The sequence below is a fragment of the Heptranchias perlo genome, chromosome 6 (genome assembly GCF_035084215.1).
Source record: "Heptranchias perlo isolate sHepPer1 chromosome 6, sHepPer1.hap1, whole genome shotgun sequence".
Taxonomy (NCBI): Eukaryota; Metazoa; Chordata; class Chondrichthyes; order Hexanchiformes; family Hexanchidae; genus Heptranchias; species Heptranchias perlo.
Window position 1 is genome coordinate 43,276,343 of NC_090330.1, and position 21,497 is coordinate 43,297,839.

The following is a 21,497-nucleotide window of genomic DNA, read 5'->3' on the forward strand; positions in this document are numbered from 1 at the left end:
TGTGGGATAATTTATTAGTTCTTCTTAATTGAGCAGCTCAACTGGGGATAATGTTTTAGAGAAAGCAGTAAATTGTTTAGTAGAAATCAAAGATTTACAGAGAGTTTGGTTCAATGCAGCCAAATGTTGGCTAATTTTTGTTCCACTTATCAACAACTTCCTAAGGCCATGCTATTATTGATAAATACGCAGCCCCTCACATTAACACTATTAGCTTGTTTGCCATTAACTTTATTTCCACTATGAGATTTGTTTTTTTGTCTCAGCAGGCTACTGAATAATTGCATGAATGTGAAAAGAGATCATAGATGGATTTGAACAAGAAACAGTTCAATAGAAATAGGGGGAAATGCAAAATATTAAACAGACAAGAAAGCAAAATAAATGAAAATGAAAGAAAGAAATAAACACATGCAGGGCGACCTAGAATTTTTGGCCAGTTGGCTGTGTAGTGTGTTTTTGAACAAAACAGAGTAGTTGACTCTTGATAAACATACAACCAGTTTGTCAGGAACTTCTGTGCTTGCATTGGGATTTCTAGGAACTGTGGATACAAATGGCTAATTGTTAAATCTTTGCATTTCAGCCCATTTAATCAGTCAGCAAATCAATATACGAACCATAGCACAAAACAAAAATAGATACCTTGAACAAAACTGCAAAAATGTGTTGCTGCCTCTAGCTGAAACTTGGCAGTGGCTCGACTCCATTTATGGGAAACAAATGTGGGAATATTTTACAGTTGAAGCAGGATCTTGTATTTAAAAGATATTAAATTGGAATGCTGTATGAGGGCAACGGACATGAGGTGGTTTGGGACTTTGAATTTCATGAGCGACTCAGGATTATGCTTTTATCTGATCAAATATGCATATATGTACACACACAACAAACACACAGGCATACGTCAGAGACACAACACAAAGATGAATCAAAACAAACTTGTAATAAATTTTTGCCAATCACACGAGGGGCAATTTTCGATTTCTGCCTGAAACAGGCACAAAGTTGGTGAAGCAGCCATGCTGCCTGCCTAAAGTTGGCCTTGGGAGGCCTGAGCTAGATTCCGGTTCGGGCTTCATTTGAATGGTGCCGGCAAGCTGCAGGTGCCAAACAGGCAACCACCACCCCACACATTGCCAGTTGTGGGAAGGAGGGAAATCGGCCACCTCCCATGCTGAGTTAGCAGTCAGTCGGGCCTGGGGATGGGGGGGTGGGGACGTGGTCCCAGGGAGGGTCGAGCTTCTGTTGGTAGTACTTTTGTGGAGCCAGGAGTTCTGTCCTGTGTCTACATTCATGGAGCAAAATCAGTGTCGACCAAGCCCGTCCCCCAAGCACTGGTCATGGGCTAGATTTTGCTCTAAAAATAATGGCGAGCCTTACAGGGCTCAATGTTATTTCAGTGCAAATCGGACAGCAACTTCCAGTGACTGCACATGCGCAGTTAAACTTGGAAATCCGGAAGTTGCTCTACCAGATGACCTGCTCCCCAGAAGCTTCATGGGAAGGAGCTTTTGCCGGCTGACTCACTGTTCAAATGAATGCAACAGTGTGAAGTTCCTGCACTGCCCTGATGGATACAATGTAATCATGCCAGAAAAGGGAATGTCAAGTTTTTTTTAATTTTAAGCAAACTTTTAACGGTAAGTCTTAATGACTGCCAAACAACCTCTCTGGCACTGAAAATTTACATTTACAAATGTGAAGTCTCATTCCTTCAGATTTCAATTATTGATGTACGTTTAAAAAAAATGTTTTAATTTTTACAGTTTTTCTTTCTGTCTGTTTTATCTCTGTCTTTTAATTCAATATTTGTTATCCACTCTTTATTTCGCTTTCTGTAACTGATTGAATTTATTATTCTAACTTACACTTCCTGGTTCTGTATCTGTGTGGTTTATCAACATGCTTCAACCTGATTGATTAAGGGGATACACAGCAGCTTGCCCCGTTCACACAACCAAAAACAAGGAAGTACCACCTCAATCCCCCAAGGCTCTTGCTGCAACCCTCAGTCAGTTACCTCAGAGCCTGCTGCCACCATGGAAATAGGAGGCTTAGATTGAAAGAATGGACGAGTGGGAGAACCCCAACAGAAATTGACCCCCTTAGTGTATCTTAAAGTATTGCATCAACAGGTGATGGTTGAAAGGGGATCATCAAGTGTTCATGCTGTTGATAGAGCATTAATGGGTAGTGGTGGTGGGAAATCTATGATAGAATAATCATACATAGACTCTGGAGCAACGGTGGTGGGTCGAATGACTTTATCTCACCGTGAAATTTCTTATTTTCTTATGTGAATTCATGGTACAAGAGCTTTCTGGACTGAATTCAATCTTGTATCCTGATCTCAGTTCTAATTTAGAGAACATATTCGTTTAACTCTGCAACAAGTTAATCTAGCATCAGTGTATAATGTTGTATTTCTCTGATTGCTTTGTTTACAGCATACATGTTCACACACAATTGGGCATTATCAGGATTTCTAGATATTGGTACATCTACTATTGGTGATTCCCAAGTGATAGGGCCATTTGCATCTTCAATTATATTGTTTTCCGTTAGTTTGTTTAGCTTCTTCTCAATCTTGCTTCTGAGTTAGAATACGGATGTTATGTCATCATATAACAGATTGCACAAATTCATCAATGTGTAGTTTCACTTACACCTTCATTAGTCTGCTTATACTTTTAAAGATATTTGAAAATTCATTGCATACTTCATTAACCTCATACTTTTTTTAGTTACTCCATCATTTATATCCAGTAACTTCATCTCTAGATGTAGGTTTAGAAGATAGGCTGGCGATGAAAATCTGCAGCCCTCCCAGCACAATCCCATCGTAATGCCGGAAGGGTTGAAAAATAGGCTCAGGCTCAGATACCCCGGGTTCCAGCCTTGCACGGGAATTTTGGCTTAGTCTCTGCCCAGCCTAAACAAGCAGAGCAGGCAGTGGGGCTGGGGACGCCCCTGGCCCCACAGAGGACTGATGGATGATCAGCAGTTATGCATACCAGGCTGTTAATTGGTAGTTGAGGGGAGATCTTCTCACATTCCCAGGGTGGGGAACCCGGTAGCCCTCCCAGAATTGGCAACTTGCACTGTAGACGACCTTTGGAAGCAGATGTGCCCCCAATGGCGTGGGCACCCACCATTACCATGGTAGTTAAGGAACCTCCTCCTGACTCTGCAAACTTTGACAGAATAAGCGGTGGATTTTCCAAGCAAGTACATCCCAACATCAGGATGCGGCCCTCCCCCAGCATATTTTGAAAACCTCCCAATATTTCTCCTCACACCAAGCATTGACACGAGTGCCTGAAACTCATGGATATAGTTTCATGGTGTTCTCATTTTAGATTCAGTTTTGAACCAGCATTCCACTTAATTTCCTTGAAACAGCCCCCATGAATAATGTTTCTAGGACAAAATCAGCCAGTATTTTCTCTGATACACTTTAAATCTGTAGCACAATTGTTGTATCTTTCCTTGGCACAGAGTTCATCTCGTCTCTGGTTTTCTCCTTTACATTAAACAGATATTTCTCATCTTCTGATCTCCTATCGCTGACGTATTTCTAGTTTAGTGGGTATTGTGCTTTTGTTCACAGTCCTGTTTCTGTGGTTTTATCTCAGCTCTCTGGTTTTTTTGTTATACCTTTTCACAGGCAACAGCAGCAAAAAGCATTGTGCATTTCCCCACAGAACAGACATGATTTTCCTTTCATTGGACACTCATCCTCATGTATAACCACGGAAATAACACTGTTTGCCTTGAGCTTTGTTTTAGTTTCTGTTGCTTAATATTTAGCTTCTTGACAGTGACCTCTGATTCCTTTCCTACACCTTTCATTCTGATAGTTTAATCGATTGTACTGGCTTCAAACACTTCATACAGGCTACAGTCTTTCTCTAGTGCTTGCCAATGGGATTTCTTTAAAGCATAAGCTTCAAGAGCAGATATTTGAAGGTCATGATCTGCCTTATGGAACTTGGACTTCACTGCTTTCTCCCTTAGTCATGTACAAAACTCATCCACTGTCTTGCCACATCCTGTTGAGCCTAAAAAAGACAGCATTTTTCTCGATCACAAAATGATTGTTACATACTGTTTCGGCACTGTCATAATTATCACTCCTCCCTGTATTATGCAGTGTTGAAAATTTTTTGTTACTCCTTCACCCTCATAATAGGGAGCATAGTCCCTTTTCCACTCAGGTGTCGTAATATTAAATCAAGTCCCCCTTGAAACCTCTTTAACTACTTTGTCCAGATGCAGCACAACTGTGAACAGGTTAAAATTTACATCACATTCAAATCAAATAAGATAGGCATTGACAGCAGACTCACAGATAGGTCGTTTTTTTTTAAACCTACTATAGTTTACTTAGTCAATCCTCATCACACAAGATGTGATTAGAAGGATGGTTGGCCATGTAGTCACACATTTTATGGTGAGTTGTGCTCCTTACCATGCCACTCCCGAAGAGCCCCTGGTATCTGCTGTTCATCTAGTGAGAGCGCAAACCCATGCTTGTCCTACTGAGGGGAAGGGGGAGGTACCCAGGGCCAAGGTTGCTTCAGGATGATGCGTCTGGCGATGAAAGTTCAGAGCCCCCCAAGTCAACTCTCTATTGCAGGCTTCGTAATCCAATACCTGAGCCAGGCAGATCTTTTGTACTCAAGGGCATGGTTGATGATCAACCAACAAACTTAGCGGGCTAATCCTATCAATGGGGGTCAGAATTCTTCCCACTTGGTTAATGGGTAGGACAATCCCAGTTGGACAAGCAGCAGGAAGCTCATCAGTGATCTGGTCTTATTTTTCAACAACAACTTTCATTTATATAGCGCCTTTAATGTAATAAAATGTCCCAAGGCACTTCACAGGAGCATAATCAGAAAAAAAAATGACACTGAGCCAAAAGCTTGATCAAAGAGGTAAGTTTTAAGAAGTGTCTTAAAGGGGAGGAGAGAGGTGGAAAGGCAGAGAGATTTAGGGAGGGAATTCTAGAATTTAGGGCCTAGATGGCTGAAGGCACAGCCACCAATGGTGGGGCTAAGGGAGTGGCAGATGCGTGAGGCCAGAATTGGAGGAATGCAAAGCTCTCGATGAATTGGAGGGCTGGAGGAAGTTGCAGAGACGGGGAAAGGTGAGGCCATGGAGGGATTTGAACACAAGGATGAGAATTTTAAATTTGAGGCATTGGTGGACCGGGAGCCAATTTAGGTCAGTGAGTACAGGAGTGATGGATGAACGGAACTTGTTGCGAGTTCGAATATGGGCAGCAGAGTTTTAGATGAGCTTATGGTTATGGAAGTTGGAAGATGGTGTTAATTATATCCACGTGATTTATATCAATTAGTGTTAAATGTATTCAGGTGGTGCGTATCAATTGGAGACTCTCTTGTATCCATATATATGAAAGCTTATCTAGGGTGTGGTGGGGATAATGTGGATCTCTGTGAATAAAGGCTTGGAAGCAACTGAAGACCAGGCTCTAGTATTCTATCCTTCACCACCTGGCTATCCATTTTATTACAGATGGGAGGCCAGCCAGAATAGTCAAGTTTGAAGATAACAAAAGCACGGATGAGGGTTTCAGCAGCAAATAAGCTCTGACAGGGGCAGGGAGGGACCGACGTTATGGAGGTGGAAGCAGGGTCAAATAGGAGATCAGAGTGCTACACTGAGCCAAGGCGAGTACCTTGTGGATTTTATATTTAAATGGTGTTTGTGCCAATCACTTTTTGAAGAACATTTCTCAGTGTGTTTTGTCCCAAATGAATAGTCTATCTGAAACAATCAGAGAAAAATAGACAAACCAGAGAGACTCCATGGATAATCAGCAACAAACTGCCATGGAAAGGTTAATATTCAGGAACCTTGTGACCAGTGCAGTAAACATTGCAGGGAAGAGATAGGTAAACCTGTAACTACTGTAAATCTACAATGTGTCATTGCTTCTGTTCACTTGTCCATTTACTGTTTAATAAATCTATTTGGCAGTTTATAGCCTAAGCAGTGGTCTGCTGAAATGTTTATTCTACTGCCTTCCAAAGTTGAGAAAGATCACATGAGGACACATGAAATACAGAAACTTGGATTTTCTGTTCAATCCCTAAAGTCACTACAAATTACTTAAATATTGGGAAGGTAAAGGAACATTTTACGTCATAGAGAATGCGGCTCGCTTATGAGAATGGTCTGAGATGTTGAACCCGAGAAATTATCAAGAAGAAAAACCCAAAATCGTAACAGTAAGTGCACCTCTGTTGATGCCAGCGAGTGGATGCAGAAATCCTTTTGCGCAGCTGACATGCTCAGAATATCTCTTCTTCCTCCAAAAGTACAGGAAATTCCCCATGGGAAAACCTACCATGCAATTGTCGGGGCTGTATGTGAAAAATAGCAGTGCCGAAACAATTGCCTAAAAGGCTGTTGATAATCTTACTGGCAACGACAGAAAAAAAAGATGCAAAAATAGCCCCAAATAATTCTACCGATCTTTTTATACAGCATTCTAAATCTATTTCCGTAAACAGCAGAGACACAGCAATCCTCAATGTCTGTTTTATGTTGGGGGGGGATGAGTGGGGGTTACATGAAACAGCGCTACGCCAGCATGAATGTTGGAAACGGTGTGCTTAATGCAATGATGTAATTTAGCCCTCATTTGTACGGATCCAACAGTAAATTATTGGGTGCTTTCAGCTCCTTTAAAAATTACTATGGGAACTTGGAGGCAGTGCGAAATCTGGTGTCATGAATCTGATTGGTTACACCCATTTATTGGCAGAGCTGATGTAAATATCTATCATAAATGTCTCTAATCCTATTTTGACTAAAGACAAGACTTGGTCTTGAGTCCCTGCGTGTAACACTACAGGAGATTGACTAGTAATATATTAAAAATCAAACATCTGCACATTTCTTCCTGTTGACTTTTCCATTATAAATTCCTATGTCTCCATTTATAATGGAAACTACCTATGTAAGTTGTTATACTGTAATTACACCCTTCCCACCCCCTAGTACAAATGCTGCAGAGCTACCACTGGCAAGAGGGTGTAACACCACAGGAAATGGACAAGTAAGAACATAAAATGCCATTCGGCCCATCAATCCCGTAAGTGGGACTGCTGAAGCGAAATGATCAAGATCCGCGCTCAAAATGCCTATTTACCAAATCTGCTAATCCCCAATCACCAAAGGCAATTAAAAAATAGCAATTTCTGGGCTCAGTGCTGAAAAATTTGAAAGATTCAGGAAGTATCATGCATCTAAAGATGTCCTTTAGGTACTACAATGGGCCTGTTTACAGTAAGTTTGGGTATAGCAAAATGCAGTAACAAAATTCTAATGCTTCAATTCTGGTATCGTGTGTGACTGGCATCACATTTCTATTATGGTGGATTGACTTTCTGCTTATAGTAAATGTTGAAGTGCTAATCTTCCATTGCTTAGCCCATATGCAATGAAACATAAGTAACACATCAAAGAAAACTAGTCACTTACAATCATAAAGCTAAAACAAATGTGCATAAATATTTACACTTTAAAAAAAAAACATTCATTCCAATTCACTTGCAGGAAACAATCTCATTCTTATAGCAGACTGAAAAATGTAATGGTAAATACAACAGGAATATATATGTAGAATTGGGAACTAGAAGGTTTATCTAAGACATTTTCAGAGGAAGAGAAAATTTTGAATTAAGGGAGAAAAATATTGTAAAATTATGTTGCTTCAAGTTGCTTTGAGTAAGTTGCTATCTTTATTCTGTACTTTTTGGTCCAGGTCTGTGTTCTCTGTCTACCTGGAATTTACTTTTTCTCTCCATCTTCAACTCCAACTCAATCAGCCGAAGCTTGATATAATGAAACTCCTTACATAATGAAGGCACAACCATAAAAAAAACTTCAATGCATTGGTTTCTTACTTGTGGTGCAGGTGATATCCTGCTCCATTAATCTTCCAATCTTTGTTCAAGGGGTCAGAGATTTTACAGGTTCGAACAATCAGGTGCTGCACATCTCGCCATGTGAGACTGGGTCTAAATAAGAAAAGAGATTTGTAAACAAACTAAATCATCTTATTTTGGTATAAATAAACTGTCTTTGAATTGTCAACTTCAGCATTCCTTCTTAAGTCTGCAGAATCCTACATGTGGATTCACATATGTTACAAAGTGTAATCCCAACTGTGAATACAATTTTCCTAGACAGGCGGTAGCAGGTTTACCAGTAATTTGGCTGCTGTTAAATTGTCTACTGCCCCAAATCCAAATGTTCCCAATACTGCTAGTTTTAATCAAGTGAAATATTGTAATCATTTCTTCTTCTAATGAGCAGAGTTTACATGGAGGGAGCAGCGGGTGGTAAGTCTACCTATGGGATAAGTATTCCTTTGAATAATTGTCATACATAGCTGGGGTCCTTCCCTGCTTCCAGCTAGCGGCAGTGGGGAGAAAAATCCCTTGATATTACCAGCTTTGTCTGTGACTGTGCCCCTGGACTCAAGCAATCTGTGGTTTGCAGTAAGGTAAATGCTATAGATGTTGGACTGGTACCAGAGTTAGTCTGCCAACATCAATCTCTGCAAGGATAAACGTGGCTTTCATTTTCAGCTAGCACACATGCAATGATATCCTTATTTATACACATGCACTTGGCTTATGATAAGCCCATACATAAAACAGCACTATGAATGGACTGGGATTTCTCATGTATAAAAGTACCCTTTGTAAAGAATGAAACAAAAATACCAACATAGCATTATGTTTAATAATGTATTTATTCATTTCTAGAAATACATTTTACTAAACCGGTGTCATTATGGGAACAATAAAATCCCTCTTACACACATACATGCACACACACAGTCACAACCTGTGATAATTTAATATAATTATCACACAAATGTTAAAATTCCTATTTCATCTCCATGCATGCTATGCAATGGGGCAAAGATGAGGTTACATAATTTCAGAGTTTATCCCATAAGAGGGATGAATGTTTCAGAAACAGCACAGGCATGAGTAGGTTTTGTAAACATAGAAACATAGAAAATAGGAGTCTTACAACACCAGGTTATAGTCCAACAGCTTTATTTGGAATCACAAGCTTTCGGAGCTTTCCTCCTTCGTCAGGTGACGAAGGAGGTCACCTGACAAAGGAGGAAAGCTCTGAAAGCTTGTGATTCCAAATAAAGCTGTTGGACTATAACCTGGTGTTGTAAGACTCCTTACATTTGTCCACCCCAGTCCATCACCGGCATCTCCACATCATAGAAAATAGGAGCAGGAGTAGGCCATTTGGCCCTTCGAGCCTGCTCCACCATTCAATATGATCATGGCTGATCCTCTATCTCAATACCATATTCCCGCTCTCTCCCCATACCCTTTGATGCCTTCTATGTCTAGAAATCTATTTATCTCCTTCTTAAATATATTCAGTGACTTGGCTTTCAAGCCTTCTGTGGTAGAGAATTCCACAGGTTCACCACCCTCTGAGTGAAGAAATTTCTCCTCATCTCAGTCCTAAATGTTCTACCCCGTATCCTGAGACTGTGACCCCTCGTTCTGGACCCCCCAGCCAGGGGAAACATCCTCCCTGCATCCAGTCTGTCTAGCCCTGTCAGAATTTTATACGTTTCAATGAGATCTCCTCTCATTCTTCTAAACTCTAGAGAATACAGGCCGAGTTGACCCACTCTCTCCTCATATGACAGTCCTGCTATCCTAGGAATCAGTCTGGTGAACCTTCGCTGCACTCCCTCTATGGCAAGTATATCATTCCTTAGGTAAGGAGACCAAAACTGCAGGTGTGCTCTCACCAAGGCCCTTTTTAACTGCAGTTAGACATCCTTGCTCCTGTACTCAAATCCTCTTGCAATGAAGGCCAACATACCATTTGCCTTCCTAACTGCTTCCTGCACCTGCATGTTTGTTTTCAGTGACTGGTGTACAAGGACACCCAGGTCCCTTTGTACATCCACATTTCCCAAACTATCACCATTTAATTCCCCTTCACATGTGGGGTAATTTTGAGCTCAAGATGAGTGATGTTAGTTTTGGGCACCCAGCGTCAGCTTCAAGCAGTTCCAGGTCAGGCAAACTAAGGCTAGATACAGAGTAAAGCTCCCTCTGTTCTACCCCAGGAATATGCTGACCTCCATTCTCAGAGAACTTTCATTGGATCAGTGTAACAATTCTTCCATTTCACACATCAGCCATCTTGAGCGAGATTGCCAATTTAGTGCCAAATTAGGGGCAGTTTTTTGCTGTGGGTTCATGAAACAGGATTGAAACTGCCCAAACTCAAATCAGTTAGGACCTTAGCAGCCAGCCAACAGAGAAAAGTTTCACTACAGCAATCTGGACTTGATTTCTGTCCAGTTCTCAGACATGAAGAGTCCTAGTTTAATCCACTGCATTCAATGCATTACAGGGACTGTACAGTTTTAGTATGAAATCTACCAACTTTTTCTCAGTTGGTCTAACAATATAATATAGCATCCTGTTTTTTTTCTCATTCTCAGGACGTGGGCATTGCTGGCAAGGCCGGCATTTATTGCCCATCCATAATTGCCCTTAAGAAGGTGGCACTGGGCTGCCTTCTTCAACTTCTGCAGTCCACATGGTGAAGGTGCTCTCACAATGCTGTTAGGTAGGGAGTTCCAGGATTTTGACCCAGTGAAAATGAAGGAATGGCGATGTATGTCCAAGTCAGGATGGTATGTTACTTGGAGGGGATCTTGAAGGTGGTGGTGTTCCCATGCACCTTGTCCTTTTAGGCGGTGGACATCACGAGTTTAGGAGGTGCTACTAAAGAAGCCTTGGTGAGTTGCTGCAGTGCATCCTCTAGATAGTATACACTGCAACCACAGTACGTCCTTGATGAAGGGTGTGAATGTTTAGGTTAGTGGATGGAGCGCTGATCAAGCAGACTGATTTGTCCTGGATGGTGTCGAGCTTCGTGAGCGTTGTTGCAGCTGCATCCAACCAGGCAAGTGGAGAGTATTCCATCACACTCCTGACTTGTGCCTTGTGGAGAGGTTTTGCGAAATCCGGAAGTGAGCCACTCATGACTGAATACCCAGCTTCTGACTTGCTCTGGTAACCACAGCATTTATGTGGATTGGTCTAGTTGAGTTTCCGGTTAATAGTGAGCCCCAGGATGTTGATGGTAGGAGACTCGGCGATGGTAATGCCTTTGAATGTCAGAACTAAACAAGTACCAACACAAACGTGCTAGTTAAGCTTCTGGTCAATGGTGACCCCTAATGCAGAAGTCATGAGTCCAAATCCCACCATTTAACACAATGGAATTTGACTTATTAAGTCACTGTAAAACAGCGGTCCAGATGTTATCTCCTGCATAGCATAAAAACCCATATTGTTATTAAATAGTGTATCCTCTGACACACAGTGAGCAGTGCCATGGGAGATCTGCTAGCTTTGAAAAAAAATCATCTCTTGAGTACAGACAAATGGGAAAGAAAATTACACATGAAGCACACTCTCCACCACCTGTCTGCTGTGCCGAATAAATGGCTCCGACTTAGGTTTGTCAAACTTGAACGCTTTGTTCATAAATACTATAAAAGGGCTAGAAAATAAATTTAAAGGTTTTAAAAAAAATCTCAGCAGAGGTAAATACTCCATTAAAAAAAAATTAACTTTTGCTGAAGTTTACACTCATCCACTGTTTTGCAGCTGGGACCTGTAGGTCGCACCATTACCCAGTAAAACTTAAACCAACACCATGAACATCAGCAGGTAGAGACCAACCATTGTCAGCCAGCCTTGCAGCACAGGCCGCTTTCTACCACCATTAGTAGCAAGCCAATTTATAAAACCATTAGTGACACTTTCTTTCCTACAGATAAAAACAGTCAAAATTATCTGGCAGCAATTAATCTTAATGGCTGTGTGCAGTAAACAGCAATGGGCTAATTCCAGTTCTGTCAGCCCCATCAAACAATCCCACATTAGGCAGGTTTTCACTGATCCATTAAGCATATTCAGTACAACAACAAATCTAGTGCTGAAGGCATATGCACTAAACATTACTACAGTGATCTTCCGAAACCATCATTATCTCTTAAATAGTACTTCCCCCGTGTATTATCATTGTGCTCTACATTAGAAATACTTTGATTAAACTCCCCTAATTCATAACAGACAGCTGCAGACCATTTAAGCAGTTAATCTCAACACAACGGCTATTGAGCAAATGTAACAAATGAAAGCTGTAAACTGCAAGTCATTACCACAGCAGTCACTTGCTTTCTGTTGTAGCAAAGTGCTCACTTGAGAGGGGTTTTTTTTGTTTAGGAGAATTATATAGTGCGAGCACAGTCCTTGTGTAACTGTCCGTTTTTTTTCATCTTTAACAGAACTTCCCTAAGCCACAAAGTGGGAGCGCAATTAGAGGTGTCATCAGCACTACAGAGGTAATGTTCTGATATCCAAACAGAGTACAAGGAATCATATCATTTAATTTGGAAATAATAAGTATGGACCTCCGCTACACTGAAAATGTTTACACTTTTCTTTGAAGTGTGACATTTTGAGTATCTTAATAGATAAGGATTAGAGACCTGTTTCAGTCTGAGATTCTTGTATAAGTGTCAAGTCTCGTAATGTGCAACTTTGACCTTTTGTTTTTTAATTCCAAAGTCACAGTAGTGCTGTGTTCCCCAAACTTTGTAAGGTTTTTTCTCAGATTCCCCATTTGGTTGTAATGGGGCGAGCAAGTAAAAATCACTTGTCTCTTAACTATTTCGTCCCTCCTGAACTGAGGATTCAGTTGCGAATCTCCAGAACTTGCTGGTCGATTTACACTGCTCCGCCGTTTGCTTCGCACAAACGTCATTGCATCCTTAGCCTCCCTGTTATTTTTAAGAACTTCCTGGATTTGCACATTAATTGCCCATTAAACTCACCACAGCAAGTTAGGGTTGAAACTTAATAGCGTAAGTACCTTTTTAACAATGTGATAATTGTTAATGTAATGCCAATCAACCTCTGTGACCCAGAAAGGGAACAATTTAAACTGTTCAATCTCATTCCCGCATGTAGTAAATCATTGTCAGAGATTTAAAAAAGTCAGATTTAAAATTTTTTCTCTTACTTTTTCCTTCTGTCTTTTTTTTCTCTCTCTCTTAATCCAATCTTTCTTTCCCTCTCTTTATTTCTCTTACTGTACCTCCATTTGACTCTAATTCACCGTCCTTCTCCCAGAGTTATTAAGAGGTGAAAGTGGTTGATGGTTTGGTAGTTCCACTGACCAAGGAGGCCCACTGATCATAAGCTTTTGGAGGCTTCCTCCTTCGTCAGGTGACTCACCTGACGAAGGAGGAAGCTTCCGAAAGCTTGTGATTTTAAATAAAGTTGTTGGACTATAACCTGGTGTTGTAAGACTCCTAAAATTTTTAAATTTTGATCTACACCTTCTGGATTTTTACATTTTAAGCGGAAGCTCTACTGACAGCCCAAAATACCCAACTAACCGTTACTTTTTTCTAAGATCAAAGTATGTATCAAAATGCTACATTTGTCTTGGTGGTAGTTGGAATGGAGATTTGCTTCCTCAATGAAATAATACAACAACATTTTGGTACGTCAAATTTGCCAAAAGTGTAGTCCAATACCTCGCTGTCCTTTTTGAGCACTTGTGGCATCATAAGCTCACTTATTTCATCAACAAGTACAAATTTTAATGCAAAATAGACAGTATGCAGTTAACTGTAGGCAGGAAGGGTGAGTGGTACTGCAATAATATATCTAATAAGCACTTTAGGTAGTATGCCAACATGCTGCACCACAGACTCAATAAAAAGTTTGGTTTGTGCTTTCAATCATCCACATGCTGCATTCTCAGCTTCCAGTTGCCTCACTTCCAGAATTTCGTGCTGAAAGTTGAGTCCTGGGATTGCGTGTATGTCACATTAATAGTGTCATCGTACATGTTGTGTACATATGTCATCATGCCATGTGTGATGACATCACTAACATGATCTGCTCATCTACTAAGAGCAGAGAGAATTGCTCCACCAACCTGGAAAAATCCAGGAATTTATCAGTGGAAATTGATTTAAAAAATCAATTTTAAAGATCCAGCTTATTTACATTTGGTCTGGCTATTATAAACTACAAGTGATTGTTAAGTATCCTGGTCCCGAATTTCCTTGATGCTTCCGCTGCACTCTGCTGCCCGTATCCTATCCTATCCGTTGACCTACATTGGCTTCCGATCCTCCAATTTAAAATTCTCATCCTCATGTTCAAATCCCTCCGTGGTCTCACCCCTCCCTATTTTTGTAATCTTCTGCAGCCCCACAACTTCCCCAGAACTCGACGTAACTCTGATTCTGGCTTCTAGTGCATCCACCCAATCCCTTCACCCCACCATTGATGGCTGTGCCTTCAATCACCTAGACCCCACGGCTTAAAATTCCTTCTCTTAACCTCTCCATCTATCCACCTCCCTCGCCTCCTATAAGACCCTCCTTAAAACCTACCTCTTTGACCAAGCCTTTGGTCACCCTTCCTAATATCTCCTTCTTTGTGTGAATACGTGTCTGTGAAACACCTTGGTTCATTTTTGTACCTTAAAGGCACTATGTATGAATGCAAGTTGTTGTCCTTGAGTCTCGCCTAACTCCAGTGGGACCCATCGGAAAAAGGCAGGGATCTGGTTAATGGGGTGGAGCTGGGACTCAAAAAGGAGTCGGCACATTACAATAAGCCACTGTGCCAAGAAAGATAAGAGCTACTGCCTCCAGATGGGTGCAAGTGCGGCCCATTGGGAGGGTGGGGGCACAGTCATTAAAGGGACCCCTGAAGAAAGGTCAGTGTTTAAAAAAAAATTGGATTGGCCTCCTTACACAGTAGGCTGAGTGAGAGATGGATGGGGTCTCAGTGGGGGGAAAGGGGGCAAATTAGGTGCCCTTTTGCCAACCTTGCAAACTCCAGTGTGGTCAGTACAGGATGACTCTTATGGATACAATCCCAACATAACCACCAGGATTGTGGCCCCTGGATTTTCGGGGTACGTATGTTTATAGCATCCATGTACCAAACATAATTGACTAAAGAGCTGTGACTTCTTACTAACTAGTTATTGGTACTGGCTGCCAATTCATGAGTGGTAGTTCTGTGCCAGCACTGTCAGCAGGTAATTGATCGGAAAATAGTGCCCACTGGAATCGCAAAATAAAAGCTATTAAATCTATTCACAACATCAAATCAGAAACACAAAATGGCCTCTGAAGGTCAAAGGAAAAAGGATTTCGAGATTATCATGAAAAGAGTGAAATGAAGTACTTTATTTAACACTCCTTTACTAGTGACCATCAGGCCATTTCAGGTTCCCATTATAGAAAGAAACAAATACTGGCATTTATATAGTATCTTATTCTATTATGGAAACATATCAAAAAGCTTCATACAATGAAGTATTTTTTTGATATATGGGTAAATTCTCCAATCCCACACTTCCAATGGGGAGCTGCACTTGAAGAGAGCACTTGTTGGAAAATTGATGCTACCGACCATGTCTCCCTTTAAGTGCAGCTCTCTGCTGCTAGTAGGGGACTGGTGAATTTATTCTTTAATGTCATAACCAAAATAGGTGAAAATATTTTCTAGTTGTTTTCATCACTTATTATTCTAAGGATATAACAAATGAAATACTTGACAGCAGATTCAGAGCTATAATTAGAAGACCAAACTCCTTGAGCTCCAAAATTGACTTTGAGTTTGTAACAATTGCCTCAGTGCTCAGACTTGAAAATTAAAACATAGTCCTAGTCTCTTCTGGAATCATCAGCCAACAGGTTCCCACAATGATAGCCGACTGCTGTATAATGCAAACGGCCTGTGAAGATTCCTAATCAGCAGTGATGAGTGCTAGGATCTTTAGCTTTAAAAAGACTGAATTCAACTTGTTGAGGACTTGATGATGTTCTTGAGTATTAACTCTGAGGGCCGAGACAATCAAAGAAATGGGGAAGCTTAGCTTCAGATTTCAAGAAACAGTTGTCCCAATACAGAATTCCAAATTATGTGACCAAGCTTGAAGTCAAAATATGAATGCTCACCAGCAAAAGTGGCATGAAATTAGCCACGACAGAATTTATCTATCAAGAGAAGTTAAAATGAGTAACCATATGGAGCTGTTTGAAACTTTTCATTATAAAGGGAGTTTCATTATAGTAGTTTATGGTAACATTACCTCAAGGTATTTATTGGTGAATCATTTGTGTATTGACCTCATTTTGCTACCATAGATAAGAGGGGAATTAAACAGTAACCCAGGTATTACATAAGTATAACATGTACAGATATATCTACCTGCGCATTAAGTGTACTCATTTCACTACATGTCTGATGTGCATGTTAATAACCCTCAAATATCCCTTAGAAGCTGAATTTGATTACAATGTACCTACCCTTCCTCGGGGAAAGGGGTTACTATCTCCTATCTCCTCTCCTTCACAATGCATTACAAAATTACCATGGCCACATCTGGATCTCGGAATCAGTAGTCAGTTTGAATCCAAAGCAAATGAAAGTTTGAATCCAAAACAAATGGTCCTCATATTTGGAAATAGTGAATACAAAATGTTATTATCAATCTGCAATCTGCCAGCAATTTACAGCTAATTTATCAATGACCATGCAGCTGCACTCAATGTAGCAAAGAACCCCACATAACTATTACAAACTCTTTGAAAACATTGTATCTTAGCAGGGAACAGGAAACCACTAGAGTAATTAGAAAGGTACACTGTAGTGTACGTAATGGTAGAAGGCTGTTGTGTTATAGTCCAACATATCATTAAAGATACAATTGTTATTTAATGTGGCACAATCATCTTTCTGATCTTCATTAAATCCACTTAAGTAATTACAACTTTCTTAGTTCACTGGCTCTGACAGCTGGCTGGGCTGGAAAGCATTGTATTTAATGGAATGTAAGTCTTGTTCCAGCAAAGGGAGTTTGCATGTTACGCATATACCAGAATTTAAAACAACAGCATCACCTTTAACTTGTGGCACATAATTTCATTTCATATATATAAAAAAAATGCCCCAGCAACCTAAAACTTGGGGATTCTCCTGATGGCTCAATGATTAAATGCATGATGTGATGTGATACCGAACCATACAGAGTAAGAGATCCCCGATTTCACCACTTGACTGTGCAGAGTTAGCCAACGTCAACCAGGATAGCAGTTGGAGTACTACTGTTGGCAGTATTGTCCCCAGGATAAATAGGAGAAAAAAAAGATTGTCCTGGATCCTACTCCTGATTAGATGCCCTAATAGAAGAGTAAGCATAGGCAGACATTAGGTGAGAACAAGATCAGGTTCACATATGATAGCGCTCACTGTCTATGGTCATTCATGAAACATGTCCACTTAGGCAAGGTATTGAAGGGCTTCTGGTACCTGTGGAATTGTTTGCCAAATAAAGTACCACCGGGCCAAGACAGGAGAAAAGTGGGAAAAGACAGCTTTTTGTACTCATAATCATTAAGGGTGCTGGGAGTGAAATTCAACATTGGCAGGGGTGCAAAATGGGCAGTAGTGGATCAGCAGCCATTATACATGCTGTCTGACTTTCCTTTCCATTGACTTCACTGTAAAGAAAAATCAGCAGAGTATACAACTGGCAACCGATCTGCTACCACTCATTCTGCACCTTCGCCAAAGTTGAATTTCACCTCCACTATCTTCGTGAAACCTTATCGGCAAACCTTTCACAAGTCAGGTCAGATGACCATTGCATCACTTCTGTGTGCCATCTCAGTGATGATAATGACAGGGTTCTTCTCGTTTCTCAAATAATAAAGAAAAGGTTTGCCGAGCAGCTTTTTGATGAAGATAATATCACTTTAAAATGACTAAGTGCAAATCATGTCAATCATCTGCCAAAGATTTTCATTTTGTTTTTGCAACTTAAGCTCCCCTTACAGCTCTTAACAATATAGATAAGAATCTAAAAATATTCTAAATCTAGCCCATAAACCTACAAATGGTAAGACTTCCATTTTATTGTCCCTTCTGGCATTAGTATGGGTGTTTCAGGTGACTGTGTGTATCCAATGTTGGATACATCTGTGATACTTGGTGCAACAAAACATCTGCTCTTCCCACATCCACTTGGAGACACCATCTAAATTATGTGAGTGGATTTTGTTTTTAGATATGACTCATATTTACTGACCTATACACAGACATCGCTGTGATATTTTTGTTTTGATTATATATAACCTTCATACTCCAATTTAGGGTCAAGTACTAAAAACAGATAAATGTAACAGCTAATCCACATTTCTGGTCACTTTCAAAGTCTGTAATCATGAAAATTATTGTCAGTGAATAGGACTGGACCAGATTATGGTGGCTGGAGATGGAATCAGTGTCAGGCAGCAGCAATTTACATAATAATGGGTTCTGAGTGTTTCATCAGCACCTTTTGTTTGCTTAGTGTGCAGTGCTACAGTAAATTGTAAAAAAGTCATTTCTCTGCAATCAGCTGCACAATATCAACAGTAAATAAAGGAAAAGGAAAATAAATTCTGATTAAAGGAATAAACAGAGGCAGTTAAGATCGATCTACTGTGACATGTTGACTACTCAGATCAACTGAAAACTTTCAACATTTAATCATAGCTCTATATTGCCATTTTCCTAAAATGCAAATGGTTGAGACGTGTGCAGTCACTGGACATCACACAACAGTAATCAGACAGTCTGCCCCACAAAGGGAATTGTTTCGGTCACTACAATATTAAAATTTACTCCTAGTAACATACAATATAATTGTCACACAATAGCAATTGCAATCTCAAAGAACTATTACAAAAACATTATTTCTGAATGATGCCAAATGTTCTTGCATTTCTACTCTGTATCGTGAACCATAAGCCATAAAGAATGTAAGGACTGAGTCCTCATAATTTAAATACATATACTAGTAAATTAAAACTGTATGGTCCCACAATTATATTTGAATTTTGAAATACCAATCTTAGTAACCAAAATTGCCATTTAACTTTTTCCAATGCGTTCCTAAACAAAACATTTGAAGGATTGTTTGCTTTAGCACTTTGTTCATTTTCACCAGACTCTTTTAGTTGTACAGAGGTGACAGGAGGAACTAGAATGTGTAACTTGAACTCCAGGGGGTGAATTTCCACAGGGATTCTCCTACTCGTCCGCCATAGCTTCAGTAGAAGAGCCACGAAGACCCTGGAAAAACAGCAGAAACGCCCTCGGAAAGTCATCCCCAGTGATTGTAACTCACAATGTTCTTAGAGCTGTTTATTTTGGTGAGTTCTGCTATTTCAGCAATCTAGAAAATTATGCGTAGCTGCCACCTTCTCTGACCACCCCCACCTCTCAAACTCGCCGTCACTCTGCAGCTTCTCTCCCATCACTTCCCTTCATCCTCTAGTATCATTTCTTCCATGAGACACACCTCCTGCTCCCTCAATCCCCTTTCCACCCACCTGAGCACCCAATTATTTTTCTTAGCCCCAATGCATGCAATTTTGTATAAGCTTTTTTGCTCCCTTTGCTCAGGCACTGTCACCCTCCCTTTCAAAACCATCATCACCCCTTCCTCAAAAACCCCACCTTTGATTTTACCTCTCAAACAATAATCTGAAAAGCCCATCTTTGATAACCTCCATCCTCACCAACTACAGTCTCATCTCTCACCTCCCTTTTATCTCTAAATTCCTTGAACATGTTGTCACCTCCCAGTTCCATACTCACACATCCCATGACTGTCTGTTCGAATCCCTTCAGTGAAATTTCCACACTACCTATAGAACTGAAACTATTGTAATGAACATCAGATCTTCTGACCACATTATCCCTCTTCTTCCACCCTGTCTTGTCTATGGTGGAAGACATGGTTGACCAGGTCATTCACGTCCATCACCTCTCCTCTGTGGTCCTGCTCTGTGGAAATGCCCTTGAGTCGTATCACTCGTTCCTGTTCCAGCAATAGCTTCTCCTTCTGTCTCCAAGTGGTCAACTCCAGAGATCCCCAAGGATCTACCCTTCAGCCACTTCTCCTTCTCATTTACATGCTGTTCCCCATTGACATTATCTGCAGGCATGCGGACACTTGCATATCTATGCTGATGGCACTCTGTTCTATGACCACCTCTGTGCTGTCAGACTGACCGTCTGATGGATAAGCAACAATTTCCTCCAATTGAATACTGGGGAGACAAAAGCTACTATTCCCACAAACACCATCCTAATGCACATATTTGCCACTGGCTCCAGCCCCCTCCATGGTTGAACAAAGCTGTAAACAATCCCAGCATTCTGTTTGACTCAGAGCTGAACTTCCAACCTCATACCCAATCCATCACCATGACCGCTTACCTTCACAACACTGCCCACACCCCCCACCCCCCATATTATCCCCACAGCTGCCAAAACCCCTATCCACACCCCATTGATTTCTCCAATTTCCTCCTTGCTGACATAAATTCCAAATCATTCAAAACTCCACCATCCACATCCTGTCCCACTCATCCTTCAGCCCAGTCCTAACTGACCTATCTGTTCTGCTGTCCCCCAATGCATCAAATTTAAAACCCATATCCTCATCTAGAAATCCCTCCATTGCCTTGCATCACCCTACCTTTGCAACCTTCTTTAGCCATATGCCCTCTCCCTCATCCAGTGGTCTTCTGAATTTGAAGTCTTGTGGATCTTCCCCATCACTCCATTATTGGCGGCAGAGCTTCCAGCTTGTCGACCCACCCTCTCTACATCCCTCCATCTTTTTATCCCCCTCCACATCTTCAAAAGCCTTCTCAAAATCCATCTCAAAATCCATCTCTTTGACCAAGCTTTTAGTTACCTCTTCTACTCCTTTTCTTTCCTCTGTGAAGCCCCTTGGAATTTTTTTATGAGAAGGTACTCTATAAGCGTAAGTTGTTGTTGTTGATATGGTTTTCCAAGAAAGGGTCCTATAACTGTTCTTATTACAGTCGCTGTTTCTGAGAATTGAGACCTGGGGACTGATTATGCAGTTCACTGCCCTGGGACTAGGGACTGCGTCTCATCAACTACTGCCTGTGCCTTCGCTGAAATGAACTGACCTTGTACAATAATGCAAGGGCAGTTCATTTAAATATCTCTGTGGCACTGCTGACATGTAGTGCATGACATGTTGTGAGCACCATGTGGTCAGGGGCTGGAATGTTCAATGCAGCACTAAGTCCCCTTGCACTAAAAAAAAACAGGGACAAGAAGGAAGAGCATATCAAGAAGAGGGCCATCGAAGAGCTAGTTTTCCTTCTTTTCCAATAATATTTTAAGAAAGATGGAGTATACGCAAAAATTAGAAACTTGCTGTTTGAGTATTATGGAGGCAGACTTCAAAGTTTCTAAGCAGACTGTTCCATATTCTGAACCTGCATGAAAACACTCCTTTAGGTTAACTAA

At 40.8% G+C, this 21,497-nt stretch overlaps 1 protein-coding gene across 1 annotated transcript in view; it reads right to left on the reverse strand.

The window, feature by feature from the left end:
* LOC137322945 (PC3-like endoprotease variant B) overlaps positions 1-21,497 on the reverse strand; it is a 544,890-nt gene that overhangs the window by 154,787 nt on the left and 368,606 nt on the right. The window contains exon 13 of the mRNA XM_067986203.1: positions 7,947-8,060. Coding sequence (XP_067842304.1) covers positions 7,947-8,060 — 114 coding nt within the window. The remainder of the gene's footprint in view (positions 1-7,946; positions 8,061-21,497) is intronic.